The sequence below is a fragment of the Diachasma alloeum genome, unplaced genomic scaffold (genome assembly GCF_001412515.2).
Source record: "Diachasma alloeum isolate Michigan unplaced genomic scaffold, Dall2.0 Dall_scaffold_00828, whole genome shotgun sequence".
In the NCBI taxonomy this organism is placed as follows: Eukaryota; Metazoa; Arthropoda; class Insecta; order Hymenoptera; family Braconidae; genus Diachasma; species Diachasma alloeum.
Genome location: NW_021680955.1, coordinates 241,785 through 257,196, shown reverse-complemented (window position 1 = coordinate 257,196; position 15,412 = coordinate 241,785). Strand labels below are relative to the sequence as shown.

At 38.2% G+C, this 15,412-nt stretch overlaps 1 protein-coding gene across 1 annotated transcript in view; it reads left to right on the top strand.

The window, feature by feature from the left end:
- Positions 1-13,640, top strand: part of LOC107044843 (protein decapentaplegic) — a 28,379-nt gene extending 14,739 nt beyond the window's left edge. The window contains exon 3 of the mRNA XM_015266887.1: positions 9,802-13,640. Within this exon, the coding sequence (XP_015122373.1) occupies positions 9,802-10,652 (851 nt within the window). The 3' untranslated portion in view covers positions 10,653-13,640. The remainder of the gene's footprint in view (positions 1-9,801) is intronic.
- The last annotated feature ends 1,772 nt before the right edge of the window (positions 13,641-15,412 follow it).

The following is a 15,412-nucleotide window of genomic DNA, read 5'->3' as shown; positions in this document are numbered from 1 at the left end:
AACTAAAAATATAAACTTTCTGAATCATAACACAAAGATTAATGTAAGTACCTAGTGTTACACTCTACGTAATGACGTGTATATATATATATATACATATATATATATATATATATATATTATTCTTCCTTTTTTTTTTTATGCTGTATAAACATGTAAAGTTTTGAGCAAATAAATATAACAAAAAAAAAAAAAAATTCATTGAAAACTCGCCAATTGTCAAAATTGACTTGAACCATTTTACCACTTCGCTACTGATATCTACCCAAACATTATAGTTGCATAGAAATCATTCATTGGACGCATTCACATATGATGAAGAGAATAATGAGTGTTATTTTTTCTGTTTTCAAGTCGTATGAATAAACTCCAGTTGAGTGTAACGAGGAAAAATAAATTCAAAAATCTCCACTAATTTTCCATGATAGTGAAAAACTATTATTTATCTCATCAGGGATTACACTTGAATATTTTAGAGTAGTCATTCAATCAATAATCAAATCAAAAATATTTTCGTTATTCTGTTGACCGTCAAAATATTCATTGCTGTGACAATAGACAATGATTCTCAAAATGTCGTTCCCTATAATAATAATCAGAAATACTCGATCAGTAATTGTAGCTACAGTCTATTACTCAATTAATGAGTAATTATAGGGACATATTATTGAATACTCATCGAATTAATGATGAAATCTACCTTATTAATTGAATATTTTTAGGGAGAGCTAAAATAAAATAGCGAGTTAAAATGGACAATGAACAAAAAATTCGAAGTTAGGCAGTTAGGTCCGTCGAGTGACATCACGACTTTAGACTGCAGTCGATTTCACCTGACGACATCGGTGATTTCAATGACTGCATTGAATTCACGATTTCATTGATTTCAAGCATGATTTCCAGTGATTTCATGACTCATCATGATTTCATTGACTCTATTCGACTGAACTCAATGATTTCAACGTAACTGAAATCACTGAAAACTCAATGACCGGAAATTGAAAGAATAATCGAGATCAAATAATTATTTATCAAAACGATTGATTTTATTATCATAAAACATTTAACGAACGCTTACAAATTATTATTATTTCTAATAAACCAATGAACAATACTAGAAGTACTTTTTTACTTCTCTCAAAATTTTTTGGTCAACTTTTAAGTGCCCTTCATCATCAAACGTTGGAGGTGAAATTGTTTTTCGATATTGTTTAATATCAACATAGCCCTGAGACGTCATTGGCTGCGACAGTAACGTATCTGAATTTGTCTTTAAAATGTACACCTATATCTCTTTTGTTACCATCAATACACGCGTATGAACCAGAAAATTCTCGAACCAAAAATTTTAGAACGAGTGTAGAGCGCGGTGTATTTTCGGTGGAGGGATGCCCTCGTGATTTCATGGATTTCATTGACTGCAAATGATTTCATTGTGACTTCAAGAAATGACTCCATGAATGGGAATCACGAGATTTCTATGATTTCACTGATGTCAGCGATTTCAGTGATTTCATGGGTGATTCCAAATTGATTTCATCAGCAAGTGACACCATGATTTTAGGAGTTACCAGCCCCTCGAAACAATCAGTTTTGCGATATTAAGTCATTTCCTTCTCAGTGTAAAGGTCCGATTGAATTGCATTCTCCCCCAACATCAAGACAATCTCAAGACATCCGTAAACCCCTAATGCGAAAATAATGACGAAAAAATGTTGAAGGAATGAATTATGGTCAACTTTGGACAAAAACCAACAGCAACAGGGAAAGCAACAGTAAAACTATTAGATGAGGGGCATATTCGTTACGCCGGGAGGCCATTGGGAAACCCTCGGCCGTCACGGGGGATTATACTCGGCTACCCCTCCTCCTTCTCTAGGTACCACGCGCCACGTTTATTCTCGGTAACAATGAAATTGCTATTTTAACGCTCATTCAAACACAAAACTCAACAATGGGGTCATCCACTTGTCACGTATTTCAATGTTTTTATTCTCTCTAGTGCAAACTCCAAATAAACTGTTTAACACAGTAAGCAAATAGCCTGTGCGAACACTTGACTGATGACTATTGCAAGATTTTAATGTTTTTGTTTCCGAAGGGAAGCCTTGTTTTTGACCGATTTGTCGATTTTTTAATTTTGATTGCAAATGGTGTAGAATTGTTTGAAACGTGGAGAAATGATGTTTTTAGGTTCACGTCTGCATGTATGTGTCCGGCAACTTGGGTTTTTGTTGATTAATTACTAGAAAATTCAACATAAATACGGTCAAATTTGTAGTTGAAAATCTGAAATTTTGGCTCATTGTAGCTATTATTGAGCCCGACTTTGGCGCACTGTTTCAGCCCGATTGGTCCAGTAGTTTGTGAGATATAACAACTTGTTTAAATCTCGTTTTTCCTCAATATCTCAAGAATTACTGCGCCGATTTCAATTTTTTTTTTTTCAAAATACTCATCCCGATGGCCTCGATGTAAGTCAATCAGAATATATAGGCTCTTTAATACACAGTTTGGAGATATTGCCATTTTTTATGAAAAATTTTACACGCACCATAACTTGAGAAAAAAAGGAGATAGCAAGTTGAAATTTTGTATGATTCTAGCTCTTATCATACTAAAGGTTGGTATTTTACATGGGCGTAATCGGCCGAGTGTTTCCTGAGATATGCAATCTTTGGTGTAAATAGATTTCTTCAAATATCTCATGAACTACTTGACGGATTTCAATTTTTTTTTTCAAAATACTTCTTCCATCTAGATCAATCAAAATATATATATATATCCGTTCATACAAAGATTCTGAGATATTCACGTATTTTTGCTTTTCAAATTTTTTCATTCTTGTACGCAAGATATTTTGAGAAAAAATGAAAATAGCAAGTTGAAATTTCGAATCATTATAGCTCTTACAATATTGAAGATTGGTATTCTTGATGGGCTCAACCAGCCGAGCAGTTTCGGAGATATTTAATCATTCGTATAAATCCATTTCATTAAGGTATTTATGCCGTAGGCAAGGGAGGTAGAAAAAAAGTCACGAAATTGATGATTTTTTTATTATACATTCTTTGATTTTTTCAAAACCCCTATGCAAAATCCCAAATAACCTTGCAGAATGGATGAAACGCGGGAATTTTTCTAAAAAATGCCTTTTAACACGAGCTCTTATGGGAATTCGGAAAAAAAAATTAAGAATAGAAAAAAAGTCGCCATGTTTCTGAAATTTCGTACTTGGATGAAGCTTTCAGGGAGGAACATAAAAAGAAATAATCCAAGCGACCTAGAAGAATTACTTAGAAAGAATAATTAAAAACCTCATGAAAAATAGGAATCTTGCGTACGCAACTTGGAATAGCGGCAACGTCGAGGTTAGAAATGGTGGAGGGGTAAGCGCGGCAAATACGAATAGAGTTGTGATGATACATTTCGCTATGGGAAGGAACCTAACAGCTGAGTGAATCAGTGCTGCCAACTTGTACCTCGAACGACACGGCGTTGTCACTTTTTCTATCCATATTAATTATTTTCCGATTATCCAAAAGACAAGCTAGAAAAATAAAAGAAGGGTTGAAATTAGTGGGAAAAAATAGAAAAGTTCTTGAAAAAATATTTCGAACACGAAAAACCACCCCTCCATAAATACCTTAAAGGGTTGAATATTTTTCTGTAGACACACTGCAGCATGTGATTACGGTTGTATGCCTGTCACAAAGATAGGGAATTGCTATGGATCCACTCGGGAGCTCACTACCAACGGAATTGGTAGAAATAAAAAAAAGAAAGACTAATAACGCAAAAAGTAACGGTCACATGCCTTCTGTCGGGTAGGCTCGAACCCCTGCTTGTTTTTTTTTTCACTTTGTTGGAATTAAATGAGGAAAAGATGGTGTCCTTCAATTTTATTATTAATCGATTTGTTTATTGCCCCAACTTGAAATAGTGATATCCAAAGAGAAGGTTCGATTCGCCGGGGAGAACATGGGGAGGCATTCGCGAGGGGGGAGGGAGGGAGTGTAACTTCAAGGTGACTCGTTGCATCGGTGCATAACGGGTCTGGGCGTACTTCTATGTTAACTGAGGTGTCTCACTATCGTGACACCTTTTTAGAGATGGAAAATATCATGTGATCATTCTGGGCATGTGGAGTGTGTTGTGTTATGTCCGGAGATGTTACCTGCGTCGAAGGACAAGAATTTTAGTCTTTTAGCTAGAATTTATAATTAAATAAAATGGACAACGCTGCTCTTTTTTTATTTTTACCTGCGGTTGATTTTACTATTGATGGATATGGATTGGAAATTGAATTAAAAAGAGATTAGATCAACTTTACACATTTATTTGAATTGATTTTGATTCTTCGTACAATTCAGGGACCGATGGGCGTACAGCCGAGTTGGTTGATGGGAAGCATTTGGTCGATGTCCGGTAATCCAAGGGAAATGGAGGAATTTTGTCGGGAAATTTGATGTATTATACATTAGTGGGACAGTTACATTTCTAGAATCTTTGGTATGTTCTCTCTAATATTTGGAAATGCTGAACTTCAATAATTTGGTGGTCACTGTTGAAAATTTTCGTCTGAATTTTCCGTGCCGAGTTCCGGAAATTTTTACCGAGTTCACATTTCGTGGAAATTTCAGGAAATCTTGTCATTGAAAAATCAAATATTCCATTGGTTTTCTGTTCAAACGATCTAAAAATCAATAAAATATTTGATTTTCCAATTCAATTATTCTATGAAAATTCTGAAAAATCAGGAACATTTAGGGAAAAATTGAAAATTCATGTCATTTTGTTTCTGAATATTCATGTTCTACTGAAAATTCAATCAAGTTGAGACATTTCCATCTCACTCCCACTTAAACTCATGAATTTCCTTGAATTCTCCCTAAAACTAGAACTTTCATAATCGTTTTTCTCCTAAATCCGATTCAATGTCACTCTTTTGAGAAATACTATAATATTTTCCGTGAAATTTCAAAAAATTTCTAACAGTGTAGGGAATAGAATAACGTTCATGATGAGATAGACACTCCTGTAATTTTCGAGAAAATGCAATGCAAAAATTCTTTGTCCAAATATTTATATACGTTTAGATGAAATTTCATCAAACATTTCAGTATCGAACCGGTAAACCGATATAAGTAGACTTAGCTCTTTGTTGAATTTTAGAGGAATATCTCAAACTCTAAGCGAAACAGTAAAATTTTCATTATAACCTTTTCATTATAACCAAGGTTAATTACAAAAAATTTGCCATCTCCCTTAGGTTCCGAGATATTCATTAAAAACTGACCAATAGTCTAAATCGACTTGCACCTGTTTACCGCCTCGCTACTGACTTCTCATATGTATTTGGCTGTAAAACTGATTTTTTCACATTTTCATCTAAAATCAATCGTTTTTCAGACTAGAGGGTTTGGTGACTTGGCTTACGGCTGTCCAATTTTTTCATGTTGAAATTGACATTTAGACGATGAATGCTAGGAAAGTCCAGAATATTCTATAATATTGTCGGAGCCCCTATAGAGAAGGCATCGATGATGAAAGGCTTTCGTAAGTAAACTCTCAAACGAATCGAGAAAGTTTAATTAATTTTTTATAGCAATTTTCCAATAAAATTACGCAAAATTAATGTGAAAATTCCCTCGCAGAAGACTACAGTATCGGTCTAGAGTTTTTTATAACTTTCTAGAAACTTCCATGATTTTCCGAAGCGTTAGCTTCCAAATTAATCGCGAAATTCCTCACGATTTCTGAAACATTCTGTATCGAAAAATTGTAGAGCTTTCCAGACGATTCGCGAACTTTCCAGCGGATTCTGTACCTTCCTGAACCTTTCTTCAACTTTCTAGTACCTTCCATGAATTTCCGGAGGCACTGACATCTCAAATTATATAGAGTAAGATATTCAGTAAAGATGTTCCAAAGAATTTAGAATCTCTAATTCTTGAAATTCCAATTCTTCCTTAAAAGTGCCGAGCCCAGTGACAAAAGTGAGGTAGAACAGGCCCTTTGTGATCATTGATCACTCTCCTAAATCATATCTCTTGATCTATCGGAGTCAGTGGCATATTCGATTGATATCACTCTTCATATCTGAATTCTGTTTGTTACGGAGATATTGTTGAGGACTTGACAAGATCCGTTATTTCCACGTGAATAGAGAGAATCAAAGTGACTGTAATTGTTTCACAAGGAGTGAGAAAATAACTGGTGGAAAAAGAAATGGAAAAGGGAACGCATTTCTTGGTGGAGTATGGAATTCCGGAGACCCCAGGGAAGCTCATAAGTTACCGGTTTAAAAGTCGTCTCGAGTAAGTGCATTCGAGATTCTTTATCTCGGGACTCTTACCGTCAAACGAATGTTCATTTTTTCTTCTCCCGGAGATAGAGGAGACCATACTCTGCCCGAAAATTGTGGTGAACATTCCGAGGGGCTCGTAAATCAAAATAATTGAACGAATTTTAGTTATGCATTGCAAAGGGAGAAAAACAAAACGTTAAAGAGAAATCTGAAGTAAGAATGAACGGAATGAAAATCGAAAGTGGAAATTTCCTGATATATTTACATTTAAGAGCTCCAGGCTCCTTTGCAGTTGAGCTGACAGTACAATTCAGAGTAGTTTACTTTGATACATCAGAAAAACAGCAGATACATCTGCATAAATCGACATAGGGTAAACTGCCCAGTAGATGGACACTTAAGAAAATCGTCCTGTAGATCGACATTTGTTTTTTAGCAATTGAAAACAAAATTGATCGAAAAAAATCGCCATTCAGGGGTTAAGAATTACAACAGTTGGTGAAAATTCAAAGCAACGATTCACAATTCAGCATTTTTTTGGGGTAATTTCCTATCCAAAAGTTGCTCGTTCATCTATAGGAGTGTCCATCCCATCTACTGGGTAGCTTACCCTAATATGACAAAAATAATTTCTTGAGTGGAGAAAATCGCATGCATGTTCGATCAATTCATGGTAGGTTTCAGACAAGAAATCGGTGCTCGTCAGGCTCAAGGAGGATGATACTGAATGAAAAAATGATATTTTTTCTGGAAATTAGATCATATTCCTGCAGAGACAAAGTGAATTTGCGAGACGCAAAAGATGTTGATGCTTTCCGTTAAACTCATTGCGATTGAGAGCAAGTGACGGTTATATTTTAAAAATACAAGATCTATGCGCGCGCTCTCGCGCGCGCTGATCTGTTTATTTGTTTCAATGAAGAAATGGAATTCATTGAATTTCATTTTCTCACGAATACCTTATAAATATTGATAATGAATCAAAGAGAATTCGACTAATGATTGAAGTGAATAGCGAAGTAGAGTAAAAGAATCTATAAAGAATTTTTCATTTTCAATTAATTATCTTCAATTTTTTTAAAAATCGATCTCCATAAAAGGACAGAATTTATTAATTTCACCGATGATCTATATACATGTGAAATATATATTATATATATATATGACGTAAAAAAAAATTGACCACTGAAGAATTTGAAATTATGTCACTGAAGAATTTGAAAATGCCGCGTGTTTTTTTTATGAATAACTTCGTGTCACATATTGACCAATCAGAATTAAGGATTACCGGTCAGGCAGTTTCGAGATATTTCGATATAAAACAACTTCACGTTTCTTTCATCTTTAGTAAATAGGATCTGAAGGTTCTCCCCTGTATAAATTCTGTATTCGTTCAATATAAAAGTTTCTGATCCATGATTCGCTGAATCGAAACTTTTAGTATTTTTAGTCATTTTCTCATCTTTTGACACGAAATAAACGATTTCTTGAGGCAAGAAATTGTCACTTTATCGCCAAGTGTTCGTGTTTAAGTCATGAACATTTCACAGGATTCTTACACGGTCTGACGCATTATGCAAATTCTTATCTTAAGGATTTTATCAATTAGTTTTGTGATATTATGTCGATATTTCTCTCAGTGCAATATAGAATTATCTCACCAAAAAGAGACTTTAAAAGAAATTACCCAGAGAACTTTTGTTACCAAGTTATCAGATATTTTCTAAAGACCTCTTTACATTGATCACTGAACTTATTCAGTAGCGAAGCGGTAAAAGGATTCTGGCCTTTGAAATAAAATTTTCATTCAACTTGTTCATTCTTGAACAAGTGGGCTATCATGTAAAAAATTGGGATAATTAAGGTAATAAAAATAAAAAAATTGAGGTTTTGGGACTCGGTCAAAGTTCATTAATTTTAACGGCACGTGAAAAACATGGGCTTTTTTATTTCTTATCATAATAATGCAGAGACTATCAGATGAGAAACATGAAACTTCGTATTGGAGTAGAGTAATATTCAATCTAACAAATGAAATTGGCTCCACAACCGTGCGATTCTTTTTCGCGAAGGTAGAAGCCTCCAAAGTTTGCAGACTACACTTTTGAAAAGGGTAGTAAGTCGACTCAGCTCTTAGCTGAGTTCTCGAGGAATATTTCCCAATCTAAGGGGAATAGCGACATTTTCGCGATCACTTTTTTTATAGAGCAGATTAAGAGCTACAAAGAAGGTGTGTTTCTATCGACGTGCGCTCCTATCGACGATCCTCGGACATCATCGGAAACCTTCGGTTCAACGGTCAGACGATCGCGAAAACCCCGAAAACGAGTATCTCATTAAGCATTTAAGCATTTCAGTAGCGAAGTGGTAAACCACGTTCAGTCGATTTGACTTTTGGTCAGTTTTTGCTGACTATCTCGGAATCTAAGAGAGATAGCATAATTTTTCTCATAACCTTTTTTATAACCCTCAATTGGCTCTACAAGAAAGGTCATGACAAAAAATTTTCCATCGTCAAAAACTGGCCGATAGTAAAAAATGACTTACTCTGGTTTATCGCTTCGCTACTGATTTAGTAAAATAAACGTGTAGCGAGAGTAATTTTTCAACTGTAGGAGCAGTAGTGTACACTGAGAAAAAAATTTATTTGTGAGAAATAAATTTTCTTAGCACAAGTAAATATTCAACTGTCCCATACAAAACCTCCATTTGATTACTTGTGTCAAGAAAATTTTCTGTTTTTCTTGGGAAAAGTAAATTTTATTTTATTCTCAGTGTATCCGCAATGATAGAGTAGGGACTTAACAATCGAGTAGAACGCAAGTGTAACTAAAATCTAGCCGGAGGAATAGCTAAAGAAGAACATCAATTGTATAACGTAGCTACGTGAAGTAGCTAGTCGATCATCGCGAGATAGTACATTGACATATGAAATTAGTACATCAGCAAAGTATAGCATCAGCGACGCGTTCAATATGTTTAGTATCCTTTAGTACATTACAATTTTGTTGGCAAAAACTAGGGTGTCCATGATTATTTGCACACAAAATAGTAATTGTCGACTGACATTAATGAATTATACGTACCAGTACATGAAAATTATAGCACATTCGCATCAATTCATATTAAATGACAATGAACATAAATTGGAGACGCATAAGTGTGATAAAAGTGGGAGAGGGTAGGGCAAAACGGACCGCTCACAGAAAATTGGTATTTTTTTTTCTTTCCTTCGAATCAGGAACACCGAATGTGTTGAATTAAAAGTGAGTTTCAGGATCATAACCGTCACAAGGGTTTTATAGACAAGAAATGTCATTTGCTTCCATTCGGAAGCAAAAACTATCAAAACAATAAAAAAATAATCAATTTTCTGGTAGTGTTCCGTTCTGTCCTAGGGGTCCGTTTTGTCCTACCCTCCCCTATGTGAAAATTAGAGTTATTTTTACAGCGGCACTCTCTAATGAACTCTTCCATTCCTCTATTTCCAGAGAGTCCAGTGGACGAGAAGTTCCAGTCACCCAACAGATTTCGCCTGTCGTTCGACGTGACAAGCGTGCCATCAGAAGAGAGCCTGAAGGCCTCAGAACTCCGGCTATCCCGGATAGCCCTTCCCCCCCAATCCGACAAATCCAAGCACCTAGGCAGGATATTAGTCCACGACATAGTCCGCCCAGGAGTGAAAGGACGAAGCAAGCCCTTGCTGAGACTGATCGACAGTAAGACCATCGACACCCGGAGCAATAGCTCGATAAACCTGGACGTGCAGCCGGCGGTCTCCCGATGGCTCACAGAACGCCAGGAGAACCACGGCCTCTTGATACAGGTGACCGGGGTGAATCTCGAGAAAGATCCCCACGTCCGACTGAAACGTTCCATGGAATCCCACGAGTCCTGGTCATCACTGAGTCCGACGTTGTACACGTACACCGACGACGGACGCAACAAGATGGCGTCGGCCAAAGAGATGATGGAGAGACGCGTGAGACGAGCGGCCGTTGGCAAAAAACGTCGCAAGGATGGACGAGAGAACTGCAGACGATATCCACTGTACGTTGACTTTGTTGATGTCGGTTGGAATGACTGGATAGTAGCACCACCTGGCTACGACGCATTCTACTGTCATGGCGACTGTCCATTTCCACTGTCAGATCACCTCAACTCAACGAATCACGCCATTGTCCAGAATCTCGTCTACTCGACGAATCCAGCGATGGTACCCAAAGCGTGTTGTGTGCCGACGGCTTTGAGCTCCATATCCATGCTGTATCTCGACGAGGAGAACAAGGTTGTCCTGAAGAATTACCAAGACATGGCGGTCATCGGCTGTGGCTGTCGTTGATCTCATAATCAAGATGATTGGGGCTAATTGCTTATCGAGTGACGCCATGATTTTAAAATGCAGGTGATCGAGAGGTTTTCAATGATTTCAACGAATATATTAATGGAATCATCGGTTTGTGATGCAAGGTCAAGACGATGACTTCTCCAGCAACATGACACCAGTCTAGTGTTATTAGCCCCCGGCCAAGAGCTACCAAACACAGAGGGGTAAATCCTCACGAATGATTTGTTCTGCTCCTGTTGTTCAGGACTCTAATGGACGATTTAATGACGCAGACTCGAAAGGATTGGAATGAGGCACAGGTGGGGATTTAATTGTACCGTCGGTGTTCTTCTGCCCTCAAGTCCTCTCGGCTCAACCCCACCAACTTTACTTCTTTCAATATATTCTTTTATCACATCCTCTCTTTCTCCTTTCCACTTGACCAGAGTCGATCGGGTCGGGGCTAATTGCTTGTGGAGTGATGCCATGATTTCAAAATGCAGCGGATCAAGAGGTTTTCAATTATTTCAACGAATCTATTAATGAGATCATCGGTTTGTGATGCAAGGTCGTTATCCAAGGTGACAAGCAGCTTCACTAGAAGATGACTTCTCCAGCAACATGACACCAGTCTAGTGTTATTAGCCCCCGGCCAAGAACAACCAAACACAGAGGGCTAAAATCCTCACGAATGATTTGTTCTGCTCCTGTTGTTCAGGACTCTAATGGACGATTTAATGACGCAGACTCGAAAGGATTGGAATGAGGCACAGGTGGGGATTTAATTGTACCGTCGGTGTTCTTCTGCCCTCAAGTCCTCTCGGCTCAACCCCACCAACTTTACTTCTTTCAATATATTCTTTTATCACATCCTCTCTTTCTCCTTTCCACTTGACCAGAGTCGATCGGGTCGGGGCTAATTGCTTGTGGAGTGATGCCATGATTTCAAAATGCAGCGGATCAAGAGGTTTTCAATTATTTCAACGAATCTATTAATGAGATCATCGGTTTGTGATGCAAGGTCGTTATCCAAGGTGACAAGCAGCTTCACTAGAAGATGACTTCTCCAGCAACATGACACCAGTCTAGTGTTATTAGCCCCCGGCCAAGAACAACCAAACACAGAGGGCTAAAATCCTCACGAATGATTTGTTCTGCTCCTGTTGTTCAGGACTCTAATGGACGATTTAATGACGCAGACTCGAAAGGATTGGAATGAGGCACAGGTGGGGATTTAATTGTACCGTCGGTGTTCTTCTGCCCTCAAGTCCTCTCGGCTCAACCCCACCAACTTTACTTCTTTCAATATATTTTTTTTTATCACATCCTCTCCTTCTCCTTTCCACTTGACCAGAGCCGATCGGGCCCCCACAGCTGTCTCTATTCGTCAACGCTCGTTAGAAGTATCCAACAGCGTGGTGAAGTGGACAAATAAAATGGAATGTTTTAAAAATAATGTTTTAAAATAAAGGATAGAGAACTGAGTGCGTGACGCTGCCGCATTCTCGACAGCTTCAGTAATTAACAAACTCGACGGCCTATGGGGATATATATTCCATGGAGACGTTGGAGCTTGGAACGTTGGGTTTTATCGTTACATACGTTATGTACGTGTGTGAACTGGACTCGGGGCAAACTCATGTACACTATTCGCCTTCTCCAACGCGGCTGGAAGAATCGGTGAGCGCGATAGGCTAAAACCCGAACCTCCTTGATTCTCTTTTTTTTTTATAACTCTTTTTTTTTATCTTCCAAGTCTCTCTCCCCACCAACGGCATGTTGGTACGTACGTCTATCGTGCGCTCACGAGCTGCTCGCACTCGCGCACGTATATATAATTTATTAATAAGGCTGTAGAGAAAACCGGTATCAGATTTACCACCGGCAGCATCCGCAGGTGCCACTTGTGTGTGTCTCCGTAGCAACCGATTTGAAATACCGAAAAAAAAGAGGATTGAGAGAATGTTTGAGGCGTTATGCATTAATACCTCGGTTTGATGACGGATGGAGCATTGGTTCTTTGAGTTTTTGACGATTTGGAGGAAATTCCAATGATTGTGGAACGCGTCGGTACATGCTTGGACGACAGGTGTTCTGGGGAATGAATTTTTGATTGTGAAGGGAGATACCAGAGGCGGAAATTTCTTTCTAATTCCTTTTGAATTGTGACAATGTGCTTGAGCGTGAACATTCAGTGGCAGAATTCGCTTATTTTTTCTTACTATTTCGAAATACCAATTGTTGGAGAATACGAAGCTGAAGAATTGTTGTGATGCGTGACTAGTTGATGAGAATATCGAAATGCTATTGAACACTTAGCTGCGCAGTTTCGGATTTATGATCGTTCGTGTGAAACTACGTGACTAATCTATTTATGTGATTATCCATCTTCTCATTGGAACACTGTGCTCTGTATCTACAATTGTCTCCCTCTCCTTCCACGATTGTAACAACAGCGAATTTACTATTGTAAAATCTTACCGCGTATTTGAATTAGACAATGTTCGAAGTTAAACCGTACCTGCTTTTAAGGATTACTATTTATTTTTTATGTTTCAATTTTTATTGTTTTATTTTTTAGAAATTGATGAGCAGTGGATGATGATGCGAGGGTTAATCCATATTGTGTGTGTATATTTGTACAAATGATGTTTTTTCTTTGTAGGGAAATTAATGTTAGTTCTTGTTTCTCTGTCTGTGCTCTGTTTACATTTCTACTTGTCTTCATCTTCAATTTTCATCTCTAGTGTTGAGATTCTTGTAAAATGTGTGAATAAGGCGATGAAGAAGGTTGATGAAAGGAAAGCCAGGAGTCGTTGTAAAGAATTTGTAAATAATTTATTCATTGTAAAGTATTAAGCAGTGTATATTTTTTAAAAATATATAGATTATTAATATTATTATTAATTATTAAAGATGAATCTTGTTGAATCTATTCACAATGCACCGTCACGAGGAATTTAATGAAATTGTCAAGAATCTTTCAACCGAAAATTTGTGTAAATTGCGAATAAATTTGATTTGAATTCATGAGAAAAAAAAGGCCCACCGCAATTTTCATTCCACAAAAACCACTCAAAATTGATTCATCTCCCCGAAAGAATCCTGTTCCCACACTGTGTATCTGTGTCGACAGTCCATAAAGTTCCCTCCCTCCTGCCCTAACAAAAATAATAAGACAGATTTATTCGAATGAATCATCAGTATCCCACAGGGCACAATTCACTTAAGACAAAGAGGCTAAAGGAAAGAAAGGACCAAAGACCAAAACTAAAAGAGCCTCGAAGAAATTCAAAAAAAAATCTCAAGCAACGAGGAATTCAAAAAAAAATTGTCGAGAGAGGGGAATAATAATCACCCCCTTCAACTCAGCTCACTCGGAGACCCGAGGAAGTCATCTGTAGAAAAAATGGAGGATGAAAAAAATTTTTAGAGAGCAATAATTTGAGTATTAACCCCCTGAATTTCACCAAAAATAAAAGGTAAATTGTTTCGTAATGAGCAAGAGGGGCCCAACAAGGAGTTAGAGGAGGGGGTGGAGGGGGTTCCTCTGTATGTTAGGTCTGCTCGAGTGGGTCTTTGTTTTAGAATGCCCCTTGGGGTCCCCCCTGAGTGAGCGTTTTACCACACAGGTAGAGAATGCGGTTCGCTGTGGTACATAAGGCCCCTCCTACCCCCACCCCTCTCTCTTAATTTTTGTAGCTCTTTGTTTTTTCATTTTTCTTCTTCCTCCCTCTCTCTTTCTCTCGCTCACTTATTTCCTCTTTATTCATTCCCTCTTCTCTTTCGGGCAGGGGCCTTATGTCCCCTTCAACACACACGGGAGTCTCCCCCTCCCCACCACTTTTTTTTAATACCCCCCAGACTCGCACGCACGGACCCAATGGACCCTCCCCAGGGCACTGCCAACTGGTCCTCGTGCCATCATCCTTTATCCTGCTCGAGTCTGCTTTGGGGTCCGATGTAAAGGGGTGCGGCGGCGGGGGGGGGGGCGTTTTTTTTCTTCGTTTGTCAGTTTTTTTTATTCGTTCTGTTTCAGTTTTTTTCTCATTGCCTTCCATTTCTGTATCCAAACCCGCCCATCTATTCCCAGGGACCCCGATGACCACCACTATCCAACAAAGGTAATGGCTCTATTCCAAGGAGATAAAAATCCACGGGAACAAGGAGAAATATATCGATATATGACGGCACTGGGGGACTCCTACAAAGAAACCTTTTCGTTTTTTCGGTGTCCTTGTTTCGGAGTTCGGCACGATTTCTTCCTCTTGTTTTAAGGACTTAACAAGCCTAATGACAATTTCAGGTAGTCTAGGCGGTGAGTGGGGAGAAAACGTGCCGACTGATGCTGTTGAATGCATGTGTCATTGAGGTTTGGAAAAATTGGGGACATGGGAAGGCTTTCCGGGAGGCTGGAACTCCTGGAATTTATTTTTGAGGGAATTTGGGGAATTTCGATAATTTGTTCGGGGAATTAGGATTATTTGATTGTTGTCACTTTGGGCTTCACCCGGGGATGGTATGCTGGTAATGTTGTACGGCTGGTTGACGAGCGCTATTGGTGGGCTCAAATTGTAAATTGGATTTAAGTGGTAGGTTGATTTATCTGATGGTTGTCATTTGGAGATTAAGTCGGGGGTGAGTGATTTTGAGGAAACGTGTTGGAAATTATTTTTTGCGACCCAGCGAAAAATTTACCGGTAAATTTCCGGATATTTACCGGTCTTGCAGGGGACTTTTAGATGGCATCCGTAAAAATTGGTCTCGGGGGGGGG